Consider the following 22,188-nt stretch of genomic DNA (forward strand, 5'->3'; position numbering starts at 1 on the left):
CTAATTAATAATAATTTGAAAACTTTTGAAATTTTTTGTTTTTTAAAGTAGTTATTAATTTTAAATATGAAATTATTTCTATTTTTTTCTGGATGAAGGCCTCTTCTAAAATCTTTTATAGGCTGCAATTTGAACAAATTGTAGACCTATAAATTCCCACTATTGTCTGTCTGTCTTTCCTTAATCTTGAGAATGGTGCTAGATAAATGAAATTCAAGACCAGATGTGGAAAGCTTAGGAGCAGGAGGTCCCGATTAAACTTCTGGTTTGAGCCAGAAGTTACTTGATTTCAATTCAAAATTTTTCTTTGAAAGGAGTTAGATAGATGACCAGTATGACTCCATTGCTAATGGAAAAGTATGATGAACAGGGGAAAGCCACTACAGTACTACAGTAAACTCCCAATTATCCAGGCTAATGGTTGGGGAGAGGTGGCATGGATAATCCAGAAACATGGATAATCCAAACTATAATTATTTATTTCTGAAATGAAACATGTAGATTCGATGTAGATTCACCTTTTTTAAATTTTTCAATTTTTGTTTTATAGTAAGTATGACTTTCTTTCGATTATTAGGCATTTTAAGGGTACTTATCTGAAAATTAAAAAAACATCTTATTTTATGTAATTTTATACTAAAAGTATTTGTAGGAGAGTTATTTGAAAAAAATATTATGTATAATATATATTATACATACATACAGTACATATAATCAAATCTTAAATTGTAATACGTATTATAACATGCAACTAAATGAAACTTTGTATAAATGTACTCACTACCGTTTTCTCCTCCAAAAAGAAGCGGCCTAACTAAAACCAGTCCAGCTGACTTCAGATACCCCCACCACCCGCTTCAAACATCTAAATATGAACATGTGCACACTTATAGGATGTGTAAACATGAAAGCGAGCAACTATTTAAAAAATACATACACATATAATTATTTTCTAAAAATTAAATTCATGTATGGATAATCCGCAAACCAGATAATCCGCACACGGATAATTGGGAGTTTACTGTTATTTGAGGTGGAGAGCATATATTTTAAATTAAATAAATTATATTAACAAACTTTAATATTATAATTTAAATATATATAACAATTAATTATGAAGAAGAAGAAACTACAATTGTACAATGTTTATTAATAGCTTTTTGACTTATGGAAATAGCTTTAGCCAGAGCTATTTTTCACAGGAACTTGCCAGTATTGTATACTGGCGGATAGCATTAAAAAGTGTTGGTAGCCAGGGCTATGTACTGGCAGTTGCTCAGTAAAAGCAGTTGTATAAGTTTACTCACCTTAGATGCATATAAGCAGTCATTTTTTAGAAAAAGAGCACACTAGCTGTAGCTTTATCATGATTTACAGAATTTTAAATTTGTTTTTAGGTAAGTGATACAATAGAAATTCTATATTTGTTTACAAAACTATCCTTGATATTAGTTTGCTTCTGTAAAATCAGAAGTTTGATAAAAAAAAAGTTTAATAGCTTCTGATGTATTAAAGAAATAATTATTTGTTTAATTCATCAAAAGTTTATATTAGTTTTTAAACATTATTAAAATCTACTTTTATAATGTTTTTAAAATTGTTTAACTAATTTCATATTCTTTTTTACAGGAAGCTGCAGTATTTGTGTTAGAAAAAAAGCAGTTAGAGAGATATTCTAAACAAGACCGTGATCATATCTTAGATATTCTTAAAAAAGGAGTTTCACAGCTAACAAGGTTACGTCATCCAAGTATTCTTACAGTACAGCATCCTTTGGAGGAATCTAGGTTCGCTGAATATGAAATAATACATTTATTTTTCATTTAAAATTTTAATAATTCTATAAGGATTTAGCCAGAAGTTCTATTACTTGAATAAGAAAGTGGAGTGATATAAAATAACTGATTAATTTTTTAAATTTAATTCAGTTTGATTCTCTAAAGTAGGAATATACTTAACCTATTTTTCTGCCAGGATATTTGTCAGAAGTCAATATTATTATCTTTGACATTAAAAACAGCAGAACTATCAGTCATAGTATGACATAAGTAGACATGCACCTACATCACAGTGTGATTGATGTTGCTGCTGTGTAAATGTCAGGATTTCTAATTTTTGTAAAATTTTAATAGAAACAACTTAATATTTACTTATGTTTGAAGATTTACATCTTAAATAAAAATTACATTTTTAAATTAAATAGTTGATATAAGCATATTATACATAATTTATTTTTATAGGCTATAAAGCATATTAATATTTGTTAATGTAGTGAAATTTTATATTAAAAAAGTGTAAATTGATCAAATAAAATAATATTAAATATTGAATATCTGTATTTAGCAAACATGCAATGAATTGATGTAATTTATTATACATTTAATTATTTTATTTGCTTATGTTAAAAGCATGAGGATGGAGGTAAAGTAAATTAATATTTTGCAATTTTTTAAGGTAATTAGCTGGAGAGACCAAACTTAGTTTCTATTCTTGGCTTTTTGAAATATATATATAAACAAGAAATACTCATTAGTCCAAACTTTCATAGTTTGAAATTCCATTAGTTTGCAAGTGTACTGTTTGTCCCAGATGGGGATATAGAGATTTATATGTTAAGGAATTCTGTTAGTTCAAAATATGGCTATTTTGAAATTTAAAGTGAAAATTCTGTTCAAACTGTGATATGCGTATTTTAACTTGTACTTTTAGATCAAAGTTTGCGTGCCTCTATGCTATAAGAGAACTATAGACTAAGAAGAACTCTAATCTGGTCAACATGGCTTTGCTTTTACAGTAACATATTTTTGGGTGTCACCTCACCCATTGACTGACTACCTTTTTTCTCTTATTTCATAAAATGTGGCTGAGTTTTGGGGTTGCAAAGTTGTGCTATAAGCAGCAGATTGAGATGTTTTTATGAGATTTGGAGCTGCACACTATTAGAATTGGGCTACTTTAAAAATAATTTGAGCTACATTTCAGGTATTTTGCTTTGCTTTTTATAAACCCTATCTGGAAATCTGTGAGGTTCTCACTGGACACATGCTGTTTACCTGCAGTTTATTTATAATATTAAAAATTATTAATTATGAAAGTAGCATTCCGTATATGTAGCCATATTTTGTTTGTTTTATAAATTACATCTGTTACATAGCATTTGGCATATTGTACAGAAATATGTAAAATTTGGATGATTTGAAGTTGCAGTTATTTTGTTCCTTGAATTTCAAACTAATGAGGATTATCTGTATATTGAAAATTGTTTAATCCTGTTATCTAATTTTATTATTTGTGTGATATATATCCATTATTACTATAATTCATATTTTTAACTAATGAAGTAAACAATACACTTTTAACAGGGACAAGACTGAAGAAACATTAATGACCTCATTAATAGGCCATCTCAGGTGTGATCATACCTAAGAGAAATGATTCCACTTATGACTGAAGATGGCCCATTAAATGAGTTGAAAACATTAGTGTTTTCCCATCTTAACTATTGTTGAAAAAGTATTGTTTATTTCATCAAATTAATTATAATGACCAGTTTGACTTTATTATATTTTCAAATATACTATTGATTTATTACTTAATATGTTTATAATCTACATTTATTTGTGTATTTGTTGTATACAACCTTTCTTGTATCTTTTGACTCTGTGCACTGTAACATTTGTATCTTTTATGCCGAAATATCATAACAATCATTGTGAAGTCTGATATGTATATATATTGAAATATCACCAAATGATTAAAGGTTATAATTGGGCTATAACTTAGGGGAGTTATAGCCCGATTATTAGGTCAGTTGTAGCCCAATTATTTAGGCAATCATTTGGTGATGTTTCTATATCATAACAATCAATTAATGTGTATGGTATTTTGTAGAAATAATACCTTAATTTTGGTTTTGTCTGTTGATGATATATTTTTGTCTGCTAACGATATATTTATTCATTGTGTATGCAGTATTATTGCATGTGTTGTTATTACGTTTAGAATTTTCATATCCAAAAAAATTGTGATATGTAATCAATTGTTTCAAAATTTTATTGATAAATCTAATTATAATAATACAATTTTTATACAGGGTTAAAGAAAACAATTTCAAGAATTGCTTTTACAAAAATCTGTGTTAAAAATTTTTTTGGCTAGATTCTTTCCATAGATAAGTTCCTACTGGATAAATTCTTGTTTGGAAAGAGTCTGTCCAAAGAAGTGTTAATAGAGTAAGATAGAAGTTAGTTGAGGTAATAATTGTAAAAAATATGTAAATATTTTCTTAAAATAATTCAAATAGTCATATTAAATAAACTGCTTAAAAAAAGCAGTTTATTTAATATGACTATTTGAATTATTTTAAGAAAATATTTACATATTTCATAAAATATAAAGTTGTTTCATTTTTTTTTGTAATAAACACATTTTTTAGCTAAAAAAAAGCCTCTCAAAATTAATTTACATATCTCTAATATATTATATTAATATTATTAATATACTACATTATTGTATCCAATCATATATTTATATTGGGCTAATTTTTGCCAGTTTTTAAATAAAATTTAAATTGTTATAGATAACTATCTCAATCAAATGCATAACCAAAAATGATTAGAGTATTAATTGAAAACAGTAAAATTTGTGTATAGAGCTTAATGTTAATAAGAATAAAAACAAATTTTCTATCATTATTTAAAATTATTCAATTGTAATTATATTCAATATGTAATTTTGACTTTTACTTATTTATTTCAAATCTATTAAAAATATTTATTAATGTATTTATTATTTGTTTAGAGAGAGTTTAGCATTTGCAACAGAACCAGTCTTTGCTAGTTTAGCAAATATATTGGGAAATCATGAAAATCTGTGTGTTCCACCTCCAAAGGAACTTAAGGAATTTCAGTTATATGACATTGAAATTAAATATGGGTTGTTGCAGGTAATTATAAATTTTTATATATTATATAAACAATTCATTTTGTCAATATGTGCTAAAAGATATTGCAAAGTGCAATGAGTAGCCTTCACCAAACATGCTAGTGTGACAATGCTGGAGCGCCCCCATGTTTGGCATCATGGACCAAAGGGTTGACACCACGTTTGCGATGACTAGTTCATCAAGACTGACACCACTGTGTCTTTAAGGACAGAGACAGAAATTTTGATGGTTGCTAATTTTTTTTGTGTACGAGCGGTCATGTTGTAGATGCTCGGATTCGGGATGGAGATGGCCCTGGAAGAAGTGTATAATACTGTGAATTTAACAATTCACAATATCTGTTTATTTATCAATACTATTTACAACTCGGTACATAGTTAAGATGCTTAGCAAGGCGCTAATTTTGGATATCAATTATAGTCACTAACCGAGAGAGAGAGAGAGTTTACAAATTGGTCGTGCGTTGGTAAATACCTTAGTAGAAGTTGGTTCCTTGGGGAATCGTAGAATTAGTGGATCGATGTGCTGCTGGTCCGTCAGGTGGTTTGAAAGAAGGTTCAAGAGAAGGATGAAAGTCTTTGGATGTATTGAGAAGGGTAGAGGTTCGGTGATGGCTTGAGCAGTGTCCAAAACTGAATTGGGTGTGAACACCAGTTAAAAACAAACTAACGATGATGGCAAACTCCCTCCTTTTTGTATTTGGGGGTCTCTTGTGGGTTTTTCCCATGACTTAGGAATTCATTAGGAATTATACAACAGTCCAATTGTTGAATTTCAATCATCGGTTCTGGGTGACACATTCGATGTGTCACGAATGTGTCACCTCAAACAATGAAACGAGTTTGTGGGAATTTGTGGGAAAAGTTTTAATCATCCTCTCTGATTTTTCTCTTTCAAATAATTTTTAACTAAAATTTTTTTATCAAGTCCAGGCTCTCACACTAGTTGCTGGCAAATTACCAAAGTTAAGTAGGCTTGACTAGTATTTTGGTCAGAGACAGCAGAAAATACTGGGTGCTGGATTAACCTTGTCTAAATTGCTAACACTTATCAGTCTCAAGATAAAAGAAAGTGTTAGACCAGGAAGACCATCTGTCTGTAAAATGGCTACCTAATTTAACTGTTCTTTGTGTGATCAGGTAGCAGAAGAAATTGGTCAAAATAGATATGAAAAAGATACAATATTAATATATTCTTACAACTGAAGTGATCTTTCATTTTATTTAAAAGTAGCAGTCAGATAAATGGCAAAAAAACTATTAAACTTACAATGAACAGATTATTGAATTTTTGTGGGTGGATTGATCTGAATATATCAAACCATATCCAATGATGGAATTCAAATTACATAACCAGTTTTCTGCATATAACCATTATACCCTGCACAAATTATTTATTTATGTACAGGGAATATTATTATGGATATTTTTTATGAATTAAAACAAATATTGAAAATTGGCTAGACATTGTGTCCATTAGCTGGTGGACACAATGGGTGCAAGTACCCAAATGAGAATAAATTAATGTTATCTGACAATTTGTTAAAAATATTTCCTAATGTAAAAAAAACGTTATAAAAATATTGCATAAAAGACTTTGAATACCCACTGACAAAAAGCAACAATAAAACTATAATTTAAGATATTGCCTCTTGTTTTAAGTTGTCTTTTGTGATTTGCTTTGCTTTTATCCAAGGATCATTGGTTGTGTGAATAATCCTTATCTCATTCTTAAAATCAGAAATCAGTGTCTTAATATTGATAAGTAAAATCATCCAAGAAATATACTTATTGTCCTGCATTTCCCAGGTCCACGAATACAGATGTTTATGCATAAAGCTTATCACTTGTACCATGAGTTGAGCAGAAATTTTAGATGCTTGATTGTGATAGGTAGTCACAGATCAGTTACAGCAGTGATGAGTTATCATCACACTTATTGCTCTGTTGAATAGTCTTTTTCCCCTCTGCTCCAGTCCATATTGAGCTGTTAGAAAATTGGCAGTATTACACAAATGCAAACTTTTGTAATAAATTGTCATAGTTTACAATTCACAAATACAGTGGGTGATCGATTAATGAACATAATCTGTTCCAAGACTTTGTTCGCTATCCGAATTGTTCATTAACCGATTATCAATTCACCATAGGTTTGTATAGGAATTTGATTAATTTGTTCTGGAGACCTCCAAAAATAAAAAATATATACTTTCTTACTACGCTTATTTATATGTAATAATAAAAATACATACATACACAGACTTGCATTTTTATTAGTCATGGTTTTTGTTTGTGGGGGTTAAATAATCTGTCTAATGTTGATTGCTGTTCTCTCTTCTTCAGGATTTTCAGAATTAATAGCATTGTAATTGTAGAGATCCCCAAGCCTATTAATCTCAACCTGGTTTGTATGCCATTCTAAGACCATTGATCTGACTTCTCTCACTTCTTCAAAAGATCTTTAATTAATAGCAGATATCAGCATTAATCCTCTTTTTCAAAGTAAAACATATTTTGCTGAGTTTCTTGGTGTTCTTCATTCAAGAGTTCTTGATGTTTTTCTGTCGCCAGATCTGTTTCAGGTTCCATTATGAGCTCTTCAATATTCTTTATTTCTCAGATGTGATTTTTGTTACTCCTTTAGGTGCTTGAGTCATCTTGATTATACTGTATCCTTCTTAGATAAGATTGAACTGTGCCCCACTGTAGATTTGTTCAAGCCATACTGCTCAGCAACATCAGACATCTGCTCACACTCTACCTTTGCTATTATACTCTCACCTTTCAAAAATAAAAACAGATGCAAAACTTAAGTGTCCACCCAACAGTCTTATGAATACAGGTATACCTCGCCTTACGTCGTTAATTGGTTCCAGGAAAACGACGTAAGTCGAATTTACCTGTCTCCGAATCTACTTATCACTAGGAAAGCATTTTAAATAATATATGGTTAATAAAAATCTATTTTAAGCTTACAAACAAATAAATTTTAGTTTTTAATATAGTACAAAAAAAGTAATCTAAATTTACGAATGCGTGTACTGTAAATACAGTACATACTTGTATATATTTTAATATGATTTTATGTGCTTTAAACGTTTATCTAGTGATATTACGACGACTTCAATATTTGTGGCGGACAGACGTAAAGTCGAATAAAATGACTTAAACTTGATTTTTATTTTTCCATATACTTTTTTAACAAGCGACGTATAATCGGGAACGACGTAACTCGAAACCGACGTAAGTCGAGGTATGCCTGTACTATAAAAGAGTTGTTTGCCAGAGAAATAAAAGGCTGGAATTACAAGGGAGTATTTCAAAGTTCGAGGAATACTATCTGATCAGTATATACCAGGTTGACGTCTCCCACACTCCAAAAAGTTACCTGAAGATAAAGGAAAATCAATCGGTATTTGCTATTTCCGTCACTTCTTTTTATGTTTGTTCAGTGAAGTGTTCGTTGTCCAATCATAAAAATCTTTCACGAAAATGTTTGTTATCAGATTTGTTCATTAACCAGTCTGTTCGTTAACTGATCACCCACTGTAATAAATTCAATTTTAACAACTGAATTGTTGAACTAAAAATATTTTAAGAAGTGGAATGCCAAATTGGTATAAATCAGCTGAATCATACTACTGGCCCTCTCACCAACTAGCTGCCCCATTGTGAAGCCAGCTTTGAACTCATGATGGATGTGGGAAAAGGCTCTTTTAAAGTTTACCTAGTGGAAAGAGTTCCCTAAAAAGAAAAATACTTTATAGTTCAGATTCATGTAAAAGTTATTCTAAAGGAACATGATACTAATAAAATTTTAGCATATCTGGTACAAAAAAAGACAATGTAAAAGTTTCTTGTAACATCATCACATGTAAATCCTAAAACATTAAAGTAAAAACAGTACTGATTTTTTTATAAAATAAATTTAATATTGCAGTGTCCTTGTACTGTTTTGGACAGTGCATCTTTTAATATGCAATAGTTTTTTTTTATCTTTCATAATTATTAATGGTTCTTTAATTTGAGCAAGAACTCAGAAAATTCTATAATTTATCAATTAAGTTTTAATTTAGTTCATTTAAGATTAAAGTAATTTTATTTATTTATTTTGATAATTTTGAATATTTTGATAATTACTTAAAAAATTTCAATGTTATGTGTTCTGTTAAATTACAGGTGACCGAAGGATTAGCATTTTTACATAATGATGTAAAATTGTTGCATCATAATATATGTCCAGAATCAATTATTATTAATAAAAATGGAGCTTGGAAAATATTTGGTTTTGATTTTTGTATACCAGCTAGTAATCCTCAAGATTCTCAGGTAATTATTAGTTTATAAGTTTTAGAATTTCTTTAACAAATAGAAAAATTGATATATTTATAAATTAAATTTAGTGCAATATTGATAAGATATTCAATTTATAAATAGTATTGATCCTGAATTAATAAATTAATATCTTATAGTAGTATCTTAACTATTCTTTCTATAGGATTTTCTCTTTTTTTAACTTGGTTCTGTCCTCTTATAACTTCTCAATGTAAAAATAAATGTCAAAACTTTTAATGTATTTTATAATACGTTTTGAAAAAGTAAATTTTCTTTCTTATTCTTTAAATTTATTTTCCATCAAAATATATTATTATTTTAAAGATTGAATATTTTTACCAAAATTCATTTTTTAATTTATTTAACAGACATATTATTAAATAAATAAATGCTCAAATACATTAATCAGTAAATATGAAAAATATTTACCCTGCATTTATATATAAGAAATTTGTGAAGAATTTTAATGATTTTTGAATAAATATTTGTTGTATTATAATTTTATAACCATTCAAACAGAATTTAGAATATTTGCAAAATTACGTATAAACTGGTAAGCAGGAGTGTCAGGTTTGACTACTGCTCCAGGTCAGTCACTTCCAGAATATTCAAAAAATTAATTTATAGTTATTATATTTAACAAGAGATGGCAGCCTGACTGCCTGCTTAGAAATTATTTAGCCTTAATAGTCAGATAAAGTAATCCAGCTGTTCATTTGATATGTGAAGTAATTATTGGGTTTTATTTGTATTTATTATATATTACTGTACATATATAAAAGATTCCATAAATTTAAAAAAAAAAAATGTTTTGTTTTACATTCCATCAAAATAAAAGTTCTGGCCCTTTCAAACTTACATCTGTAAACAAGATTACAGATGTAAGTAGCTTAAAAGATTATAGAACAATATTATTGTATAATGATGCAGCATTTGTATATAGTGCATTATTGTAATCCTTTGAGTGCTTCTGAAAGTACTGGAATTTGTTGTACTTCTATTAAAGCAAATATTTTCTGTTGTGCTTTATAATAGTAAAGTAATTTTAAGTTGAAACAATACTGCACCAAATAAATTCAAAATCCAAAAATATGTACTTTGGCATAAAGTTTCATATTGAATGTGTTTTTCATTGGATATAAAGTTTTTACAATTGAAGAACTAAAATTTTATGTGAAATATTATATCCAAACAAAAACATCTGAGATGTAAAAAATTGTGCCAAGTAAAAGCTTATGACAATTTGGATGATAGTCAAAATTTTTCTTGGCAGTTTTTCTTTGGTAAAGATAAGTTTGGCACTTTGAAGCAAAATGTAGAAAAGAATAATACAGGTAAAAATCTTGTGGGTACTACTTCAAGCACAAAGCTTATCTTTACCAAAGAAAAACTCCTAAGAAAAATTGTGACATTTATCTAAATTGTCATAAGTTTTTACTTGGTGCAATTTTTTTACATGGATGATTTTGGATGTTTTTGTTTTGATATCAATTGTTTTTAGTTTAATAATTGTGTTATTACATCAAGACATAAGACCATGATGTACAATTTGGTTGGATGTCATTGAGCACTGACAGAATGCATTGCCAACCAAACACTTTCAATATCTATTTCAGTTGGCATCGACCAAATATGACATCAATTGAACACACTGCTGACCAACGCTTTCAATATGCCATTTAGAAAAATCATTATAAAAAGTTTTAATCCACATAAATTTGAGCTTTGGTTATTCTTATAAGCATAAAATGAAGCCAAAAAATTGGAATAGCTCTATGGGGGAAACACTCATGAACTTTGACCTATCTATCCAGAAGTTTCACAAACACCTCACTGATAATGAAAAAGGTTTAATTTTAAAATTTAAAATTCAAATGTTCTAGATCCAGTAGTTTTTTTCTCTATGAGCATCTGCAGAGCCAGATGAAGAAAAAGAAGAAAATACAGCTTTTTGGTGATTTTTGCACTTTCAATTGTTTATATTTTGGCAAACACTTTACAGAAAATCTTGAAATTTTGCACACTACCTAAGAAAACAATTGCCTTTTGAACAAGATATTTGAAATTAGTTTAGACATTTGGGATGGAGAAATTGATCTTGAAAATTGGCAACTTGATTCCTGTATATATCATCAGTCAACTTTTTTAATTGGTGGGGAGTCATTGCCATGACTCTTGATGAATATAAATTACATATCTTATTTTGTGCTAACAATCTTTTAATGAATCAAAATGAAAATGTTTAGTATTAATGATAAATGAAAATGATACTTAAAATTATTTGTTTCCATAAAATATACTATTTATAGTTGAAATTTGTAGAATAGGATTATCTACAAGTAAAGAAATGGAAATAAAGTTTGAAAGGAAAAGACAGGTATTATTTTTCACTGGATTAAGAAAGTTGTGAGAAACTGAAAAATTAGAGTACTTTAAACTTTCATACACCTGCTATTGTTGCTGAACAATTAAGTTATTCTTTAGAATACTTTCAATTCTTAGTATTCATATTGCAAGACATATTGCTTTGTCAGTTTTATAAAAGTTGAGAGATCTCTTAAAGTTGATAAATTATAGAATAGTAATATTCAAATTAGTCTTTGGAACCCTAGGGTTATGCAAAAATATAAGAAATTTTTATTTTCTTTGTTTTCACTAAAAAAATTGAAAAATAAAAATTTCTAAACTATTTTATCTAACTATCCAACAGACCTGGAAAACCTGAAAATCTCAGGAAAATTGGAAACTGTTGGATACCCTGATAAACAGCTTCATTGCTTAAAAAAGTATTGAAGTCTTTCTTGCATATATATATTTTTTTTATTTCTTACTTTAAACTTTATTGCTTGGCATTCTACAAAAATAATAATGAGATATTTGAGGCTTTGTATGTTAAAAGTTTGAAGACCAGTGATATTGTTTCATGAGACATTTTAAATTTCAAAATTGTGCTCTATATATATATATAAAATGTATTTATGAAATTAATTTTTTTCATCTTTATCAAGTAAATATTAAATGACTAATGTGTTTTTTTATTTTAATACAGCCTGCATTTTCATTTAGGGAGGTTGATTTTGATAGACCCCCAATAACACAACCACATTTCAATTATATTGCACCAGAATATGTATTAACAATGTCATGCGATACAGCAAGTGATATGTTTTCATTGGGAGCTCTAATGTGTGCAATTTTTAATAAAGGCAATCCTATCATTAACAATTATGGTAGTTTAACTACTGTAAAAAAAAATTTTCATCAGGTAAAGTTGATGTTTGTTAACTTATATCATTTATGTTTCTGTAACAACTTTTGAAAATTTTTTTAAATCAGTTACAGCAGCAATCCTCTTTGAAGCTGGATTTTGTACCTGCTGATGTTAGAGAACATGTAAAAATGTTGCTGAGCACAACACCCGAAGTTAGACCTGATGCATTCCAATTCTCTAAAGTAATTGAAGTTATTTTATTCATAATAATTAATATATCATTAACTATTATCATATTATTAAGTGATAATTTGACATTTACTTTGTTAATAATAATAATCTTATTAAACAAACAATTATTAGAATACAGTAAAAGCTCTGTATTTGTCAGGAGTTACATTCTGCAAAATTGCCATGAATACAAAAAAGAGAAATATATTGAAAAAGTACTGATTTGATGATAGAAATGCAACAGCAAAACTTCTTATCTTTGTCTTTTTTTTTTCTTAATATTTGTTATGGTAGATTAATTTTAAAACAAAATTAAAATGCTAGATTGCAAAGAGGAAATGTATCAGTTATGGTTGTTCATACTTTTACCCTAAAATTAATTTACTAGATCATTTCAAAAATATTAAAGTGATGGATATAATTTTCTTTGGTTTTTTTGATATTTTGTTGCTAAAGTTTTATTTAGATTTCAATGTTAATGCGTAAGGGTAAGAGAAAAACTAAATAAAATCTGTTCATAAAACAATGCTGTTTTATGGTGGGTGTATAACTCAGTACAAACGTTTGATTTTACCATTATATTATCTATCTCATTATTTCCAAAACAAATTAGTTCATACATAACATCATTAACATTAATCCAAATTAGTAATTTGTTGTCTTTGTACTTATTAAGATATACATTTTTGCTATTATTGATACAATTAATTTAAATTTACATATATTATTATACTGACACAATAGATTTTTGAAAGTAATTGTATAAATTATATATAGTTGTAGTTTTTCAGTATGAAAAAAGAGATACATAGTTTTTTCATTGGTGACTTTATCTAGTGCATGGAGATTGTATTTATCTTGTAGCTCTTGAGCCTCTTTACATAGACAAAATATGTGAATTTTGGAGTTATCTATAACAACAACAGTTAGATAATTCATAATGATAATTAATAATTCCATTTATCTCCTTATTTAGTCTTAGTTGAATGAAGAACTTTTTTATATTTAAAAGATGAATTTGAGAACATATATCCATTAATATATGGGTATTCTAAGATTGTTATACCATTCCGGATTTTTTTGGCTATTACGATCATTAATATCTTGAGTCAAGGATATTTCAAAAGCATTTTGTATTAATTGAGAGCTAAGTAAATTGCTCATCTTGGTTTTGCCCATAAAAGGACATATAGAAAAACTATCTGTTGAAAATATTTGATACTTGACCTACCCAATTTTTACTATGAACATCAGTATGCATTTTTTTGGTATAATGGCTTTAATAGCTTCACAATCTCTTATATTATTAATTTTTTTTCTAAGTCTTTTTATAAAAAATGGGCATAGTTTAAATTTGTTTAATTCTAAGCTACAAGCTACAAGCTCTTCCAGATGTATTATATTCTAATGAAAATATTTTGTGAATAAATTTATTTTAAACTATCTCTAACTTTTGATAATTAGTTAAGACTCCAGATCAGTGAAGCATATCCCACAGAATTCATAATAATAGAGTTGAATAACTTAAATTGAACAATAATATCCCTCAATTTAATCTGACTGAATACTTTCACCATGTTATTAATCAGTATATTGGATTTGGTCATAGACCTTTTATATTGTTTCTCAAATGACAATGTAGGAATTAGAACAACACCCAATAATTTGATCTCGTACTTTTTTAGTTCTTCCTTGTTAAGGTAGAAGGACATATGTTTCTTAGAAAGTCTAGTTCAATTTCAAAAAATCATTACAAATGACTTACTAGGGTCGATTTTTAATTTTAATTCTTCACAATACTCATTCAAAGCTTGTATCTTTCTACACAAAGCTGCAGCTATTGGGGCAATAATCACTATGTCATCTGCATAAGATATTGACTGTATTACTTGCATTTCAAATAGAAAACCATCTTCCTCTCTATTAAAACAATCATTAAAATTAAATATGTAGAAATTAAACAGATGTGGTAACCAGGGATCACCTTGTCCACGATCAATATTGAAAGTCGGCCATAGAAAATTTTCTTGCTTGATCACCACTTCATAATGTCTATATAGAATCCTATTATTTTTGTAAGGCTATCTTCTGCCTGATATTTAGTCATTTTCTTTTGTAGATTTGAGATTATCACTGAATCATAAGCTTTTTCAATATCTAGAAATAAGGCAAACATCTTGTGTCTTTTTTTTACAAAGTTGTAATTGAATTATTGCTATCAAAACAAAAAGGGCCAGCTGAGTGCCCACATTTTTAATAAATGCAAATTGTTTGTGATTTTTAAAATTATTCCTTTCAATCCAATTGTTTACTTCTGTTCTATTGACAAAGTTTAACAGTTTGTGAAAACCAGAAAGTAGTGCTATTGGTTGATAATTATTTGGATGCTTTCTCTCTCCTTTTTTAAATAACATATAAGTAATAACCTTATTCCAATCTTTTGGGATCTTACACAAATTGTATAGATCATTAAATTGTCTAGCTAAATATTCTATAATATTTTTTGGTATGAAATTAAAAATGGCATCATAGCCTGGGGCTGTATTTTCCTTTAATTTTTTAATATTGATATATAAATTGTCTATATTAAATACCACTTCACTTGGTTTATTAATTAATTGAATGTTGCTAATAAAGAGTTCTGCTTTTACATAAATAGTTTGTCCAAAAATTTTTTAAAATATTGATACTATGTCAAATGAAACCAGTGATTATTTACTAATTTTTAAAAATTGTCTATGGTAACCATTTATGATGTTCCAGAATGATTTTGTGTCTTAACCTAACAACAAATCACTTCAGAAAAATATTTTTGCTTTTATGTAGTTTGTATATTCTCTTCTAAATATTTTTTCAGTGATTGTTCTGAGTTCATTATCCTAAACTGTTGCAAACTCTTCTGTTTCTTCATTTTGTAATATTAACATTTATTATTATACCATCTTTCTTTAAATTTTTGTTTTATGCTTTTTACAACTCCTAAAATGATAAGATTCTAATAACAACATTAGATTATTATAATTATTTATAATTATCCCTTATCCGGTTCCTTATTCTCTTCCTATAATAGTACATCATTAGCATATATTTTGAATCTACCTTCTCTCTAGTTCGAGCATTATTGTCACCACCTATTATCCATAAAATAATAATAATAGACCATTGTGTGATGATTTCTTGAATTTCTTGAAAACAACTTTTAGTCAATTGAAAGGGGAAGATATATAAGTATGATTACAATCAGAAAATCCCCCATTTTGACTTAAATCTCTGCCAGGTATCTATTATAGCAAAAATAAAGTTTTCCATTATATAATAATGTAGTAACCCACCAACTTGTTTCTGTTAGCAATAATAGGCCACCAGATGGTCGACCAAATTTTCTAATTCTTTGTGCCTTGCTAAATATTACAATGTGTTCTTATTCAAGATACTTCTTGTCTTCCTTTTTCATTTTGATTGTCTATGTCTCTGAAAACCCAATAATTGAATGATATTTTATATATTCTTTAAAGGAATCTCTATAAAGTTTTTCTTGTAGTCTTTGGATATTTCAAATCCTATGAATACTTTGGTACTATTATTGCACTTTATTAAAACATTCTAATATATGATATAACATTATCTGGTAAGTGCAAATTTTAAAATCATGCAAAAAATGATGAGATAATATTTTTATTGAGCATTAAACTATACTAGTTGATATTATCTTAAACTATATTCCATGTCTTATCTACTATTTCATTATTTTGTTAGAGACAAATGATTTTTAGCTTTACAAGTAGGAAAATGGTTGCAAATACAAAACTATGAGTGCGCAAATAAAGAATACATAAAAATGGAACTTATAATATACGAATTACTAAAGTTGGTCAATTAATATCAAGTTCACATAGAATATATATCTAATGAATGACAAGCTGAAAATGGCTGTATTTCCATTACACTTAATGAGATTTTCAGAAACAGATTGAATTTTATGTGCAAAAATGCTAATTTGGAGCTAATTCTCCATTATTTTAAATGGGAAGAATTATAACGCTTTACAACATTATTAGTTGAGAGTTTTGAGTTAACTTGTAAATTAGCATGTTAATGCTTTTGGATAAGTTATTACTTATATTTGACTGTAAATTGCTTAAAACATTTCCTTTTGATTACTAAACAATTAAATTAGTCGTTAACAAGTAGTATTGTGAGGCTCTGGGCTCAGATGAAAAACATTCTTTTAATCAAAACTCCAAACAAAAACAAATCTTGATCTTTGCAATTAATTAAAATTAAGGGAACTAAATTATAAAGGAAAAGGGAAAAAATAAAATCATTTTAATATTAAAATCATGCGAAAAAAAAAGAAAAATTTGTTTTATAAAAAAATTTAATTTACTAGACGAACAAAAAAGAAATATTAGTTAAGGTACAAGGTTCATTCAGCACTGAATGAATGATGATGCTGAATTGTATTCATAAACAATCATCTTTCTCGGGAACCGATCTGGTCCAATTTCACCTGGTAACAGAGAAAGACCAATCTGGGACCAAGAAAGGGGATTAACCTTTTGCTTCTGCCATCTTGTTTACGTTTATCTTGTGTTCCCTCCTAAGGCAAAATAGGTCAGTCGGGTGATATTAATTTGATTTTTGGTGAATTTTTAAAATATCATTATATTCATATAAAAAAATTATGTACATTTATTAATATCTTTCGTTTTAAACACAATATTTTTCAATAAATTTTATTAGAAAAATTTATAAGAAAAAAATTGCCAATAGAAAAAAAATAAAATGTCAGAACTGAACGGCATAACTTGAGTATTTATAACAATATCACTATAATAAGAGAACCTATTTCATGAATATACAAAAAGTGAAATAAAAAATTGTCAGAAAAAAAAATAAATCAAGAAAAAACCATTAATTAATGGTTTTTAAGTCAACAAACACCACCTGGAGTAAAATACGTAAAACAAACGATCAGTGATGATTTGTAAGATGAAAAGATATTTAAGCCCAGGCCACAAGGACACAGCCTCGTGGGACACCACGGCCAAGAACCATGTCCCTTGTTGGGGTGCTTCCTGCAAGTATCCATCTTAATCCTTTGCTGATGTATCCTCCAAAAGTTATAGCCCTTCATTGAGAGAAACTTTGGACATTTTGATCTGCATTCACCAGACATTGTTTCCTGTTTTTAACAACTGAACTTAGAATGCAACATCTGGATAGTAAATGGAAACCTACTTTGTCGCCAGACTTTTCTTCTTTGAAGACTATGTGCCAAAGTATACAAGGACTTCAACCTTTGTGACTGTAGAACTTTTAGTAAGTTAAATTGTTTAATAAACGAGTTGTGTTGTTTGTAAATGAGGCATTGATCTCTGACTCAACCGCTTCCACATGACGTTGACTGTTACCACTCAGCAGTCCAGATGGCAATGGAGGTGATAATGATATATCTCATATATTGTTATTTCATTTTTAAATTTCTTCTCTCCCTTGACCCCCTTACAGTATTGTGTAGTCTTCATGACAATATTACCTTAATATCATTTTTACAACACAGCCAATAATAAACAGCAATATTAAAAAATACTTGTTAGTATTAATTACAAATTTTTGGTTTTTTTTTTCTAAGTAAACTTCTGTAATATAGTTTTTTTTTAACAATAAACACTTCATCTCCTCAATTTCCAAAAACAAAATCATATGTAGACATCGTGGAAAGAGTATTTGAAATGTAACTCCAGACTTTTCACATATCATTTTGTTAAAAATATTTACATCCCTTAAATTCAATAAACATGAATATTTACTACATAAACATCAGTACAGGCTATGAAGTTTGGGTATTAAAAATCAAGACATTCTGTGGGGATGTCCGTATGTACAAACAGTAGCTCACACAGTTTCTGTTTGCATGTGATTTGATTTTTTGATGATGATTTCTTTGTAAAATGCATAATTATTTCACACAAGAAGAATCTTATGTGGAAAATGTTTTTGTTAAATATAGAAAATAATTCAATAAATATTTATATAACAACAATTTAGATAGATATCTATGACATATTCATTAAATCATTTATCTACTATCAGTTTTCAATTGAGAATTATAGCAAATTAAAATAAGTTCAGTAATTTAAATTAAATTTATATTTGACTTATTACAACATATGTTAGTAAAAAAGTTTTGGATTTAAAATATAAAAGCCAATAAATAAAAATCAAATTATTTGATAATAACTTGATAATTTAATAAAGTAAAACATATATAATTTTTGGATGTCAAAAATTGTAAAATTACAATTAACATTTTGCAACACAAATAAAAAAAACAAAAATACTAATGTTATTATTTCTATCAAATATTTTGAAGAAATTATACAAAAATTCAGAGAATTTTTCTTTTAGCTACAATTTTTTGAAGATGTTGGAGTTAAAACATTACAGTATTTGGATTCTTTGTATCAATGGGATAATTTACAAAAATCTCATTTTTATAAAGGCCTTCCTCAGATTTTAACACAAATGACAAAGGTATTTGTTTTCATTCAATAAATTCTCTAAAGTTATTAAATAATTTAAAAATTAATCAACATTTATTTTTTAGCGTGTGGCTTTACAAAGAATTCTTCCGTGTTTAGTGAAAGAATATGCCAATGTAGAAATGGTTCCTTTTGTCTTACCTAGTGTTTTACTTATTGCCGAACAAGCTACCAAGGAAGAATTTTGTTCTCTTATTTTGCCAGACTTGATACCAATTTTCCAAATACAAGAACCTGTTCAGGTAATTACTAAAGTTTAAATTTTTTCTTAATACAAGTTGTATTTAATTGTTTTTAAAAATTATTTGACACTGCCCTATAAGCACAAAGAGGATCTTTTAATCATGATCACCACAAGTTTATAGCTGAATCAATGATTAAATGGGAATGGTCAGGTGGTGCAGGACTGAACCCAACATATCTGAACCAATACAATCTCAAACCTGAGTACTCCAGAAAGGCAGGCCTTTAGTAGTGCCTTTATTAAATTGACCATCAGCTGTAATTAAAAACTCAGAAAAATTTATAAATGATCTTATTTATTACCTATGGAAATAAAGTTAAAACCAATTATTTTTAAATATGCAGAATTATTTTTTCATTTTAAAATTGACTTACATATTGTTATTGTGATGAATTTTTCTTAAAATTTGAAATATTATAATAGATTATGCTGATATTTCTTCAAAAAATGAATCTGTTATTGAACCAATGTCCTCCAGATGCCATACGTAATCATGTATTGCCAATGATTTATTGTTCTCTTGAAGCTGATGCACAGCAGATTCAGGTAGATTTAAATTATTTAGTATTTTTTTATTATAAATGTTTATGATATATAAATTTCGTATTTATAGGAATTATGTCTTAGTATTATACCCAGCATTGCTGCACTAATAGAATATTCGGCAATGAAAAATTCATTGCTACCTCGAATAAAGAAACTCTGTCTTCACACAAGCTATCTATCAGTATGTATCATTTAAAAGGAGCTGAATTTAATATTTTAAATATCTGACTGAAACTTTTTAATAATAATTTTTAGGTTAGAGTCAATTGTCTTGTATGTATTGGTAATCTTTTAGAACATTTAGATAAATGGTTGGTTTTAGATGAAGTATTACCCATGCTGCCACAAATACCTTCTAAAGAACCTGCTGTTTTAATGGGAATTTTGGGTAAGTCTTAAGTTTGAGTAATGCTTATAAGAATGAAAAAACTAAGATTTTAATAATAAAAGTATTTAACTTATTTAAGGAATATATAAATTGACTATGACTCATAAGAAACTGGGAATAACCAAAGACATCATGGCATCTAAAGTAATACCTTTCCTGATGCCTTTGACTATTGAAAATGGACTGACTCTAAATCAGGTAAAATTTGACAAAAAAAATTAATTTTGATTTTAAACAATTTAGAAAAAAATAATTTTTTTTAGTTCAATGCTCTTGTGGCCGTAGTAAAAGAAATGGTAGGCCGTGTTGAATCTGAACAAAGGATGAAATTAGAACAACTAAACTCTATTCGGCAAGAACAGAAGTATTATTATATTAGATAATTTTGATTTAGATATATTTATAACATCTTGATATATTAATTTAATTTTACTATTTTTCACTTTCAGCACAATAAACATGTCCAAAAATCAATCCTTAGGTGAAAATGATTTATTTGGTAAAGTTGAAACTGATGAAAAAGCAAAGGGTGCTGTAAGTATTATTTTCATGTGTGTATGTATAGTGTGTATAATAAAGTTGAACCATATAATTGAAAGAAACTTCAAAAGCTATCAAAACATGAACTCTTCCCAATTGAATATTTGGAATCCTCAAGTTTTAATAAAGCCATAACTGAAGATATTATCTTTTTACCAAAATACATGGGAATCAAAAGAGTATGTTTTCAAAAAGAAATAAAGGATGGACATATTATAATAAATAAATCATATTATTTTGATTGCTGCTCTTTCTGGGATTGTATAGGATATAATATTCATTAACACTTACTTGCAATGAATATTGTTTGAAATTTTGATTTTATATACATGGACAGTTCAATAATGACAAATGGGACTGTATAACACACAGTTCTATTACATTTTTTTTCTGTAAGTGGTAGTCCTCATATGCTGACACTTTTCCCATAATTTTGGCAATAATGTTACGCCTGCAGAATGTCTTTTGGCTGTTGTCTAAGTCATTGCATGATGAATTCTGACTTCTCTGCATTCTGGGTGAATCTCCTGCCTCCAAGGCTTCTTTTAAATAACCAAACAAGTGATAATACATGCTAAGTCTAAGCATTTCAATATGGAGTAGTTGCACAAGAATTCCCCATCACTAAAAAGGTTGTACTCAAAAGTCAGCAGGAAAGGTTTTTGCAACTGGTTTCTGAGCCAATGAAGTTTTATTTGTTTACACTTCTTGGAAAATTGAACTGTTAACTCAAAGTAATACAGTAGTCTTCACCAAACTACTGTCAAAGACATCTTGCAGGAAAAAGATACCAAAAGGTTACAGAGAGCATTATTTTGTTTCATGATGACGCAAGACCACATGATTTTGTACATAATGGACACAATCAATGGACTTTGTTGAAAAATTCTGGATCACCTGGCCTACAGTCAAGATCTATTATTGTGTGAATATTACTCGTTTGTCCCTTTGAAGAAAGCCTTGGGAAGCAGCTTCGTCCAGAAAGCTGAAATGAGTTCATCAAGCAGTGGATTTGACACTGGCCAAAAGACTTCTATTCTGCAGCTTTAACATCATTGTCAGCATGTGGAGGAGGAATAAATTGGGGACTATGTAACACACACAGTTCTACCACGATTGCTGAAATTCTGGATAGCTCTTGTACAAACAGTAAGATGAGGTCAAGTAAACAAGAATGTCTTGGGTGGTAGTTTTATTCAATACA

At 28.2% G+C, this 22,188-nt stretch overlaps 1 protein-coding gene across 1 annotated transcript in view; it reads left to right on the forward strand.

Moving 5' to 3' along the window:
• The window catches only part of LOC111621746 (SCY1-like protein 2), a 35,827-nt gene that overhangs the window by 10,088 nt on the left and 3,551 nt on the right, over window positions 1-22,188 (forward strand). Inside the window, exons 2-14 of the mRNA XM_023363974.1 lie at window positions 1,630-1,787; window positions 4,801-4,945; window positions 9,124-9,273; window positions 12,329-12,544; window positions 12,616-12,732; window positions 19,133-19,258; window positions 19,332-19,508; window positions 19,934-20,056; window positions 20,124-20,237; window positions 20,312-20,444; window positions 20,524-20,642; window positions 20,708-20,808; window positions 20,894-20,978. Coding sequence (XP_023219742.1) covers window positions 1,630-1,787; window positions 4,801-4,945; window positions 9,124-9,273; window positions 12,329-12,544; window positions 12,616-12,732; window positions 19,133-19,258; window positions 19,332-19,508; window positions 19,934-20,056; window positions 20,124-20,237; window positions 20,312-20,444; window positions 20,524-20,642; window positions 20,708-20,808; window positions 20,894-20,978 — 1,764 coding nt within the window. The remainder of the gene's footprint in view (window positions 1-1,629; window positions 1,788-4,800; window positions 4,946-9,123; window positions 9,274-12,328; window positions 12,545-12,615; window positions 12,733-19,132; window positions 19,259-19,331; window positions 19,509-19,933; window positions 20,057-20,123; window positions 20,238-20,311; window positions 20,445-20,523; window positions 20,643-20,707; window positions 20,809-20,893; window positions 20,979-22,188) is intronic.

The sequence above is a fragment of the Centruroides sculpturatus genome, unplaced genomic scaffold (genome assembly GCF_000671375.1).
Source record: "Centruroides sculpturatus isolate CEXI.00-Female unplaced genomic scaffold, Cexi_2.0 scaffold21, whole genome shotgun sequence".
NCBI lineage: Eukaryota > Metazoa > Arthropoda > Arachnida > Scorpiones > Buthidae > Centruroides > Centruroides sculpturatus.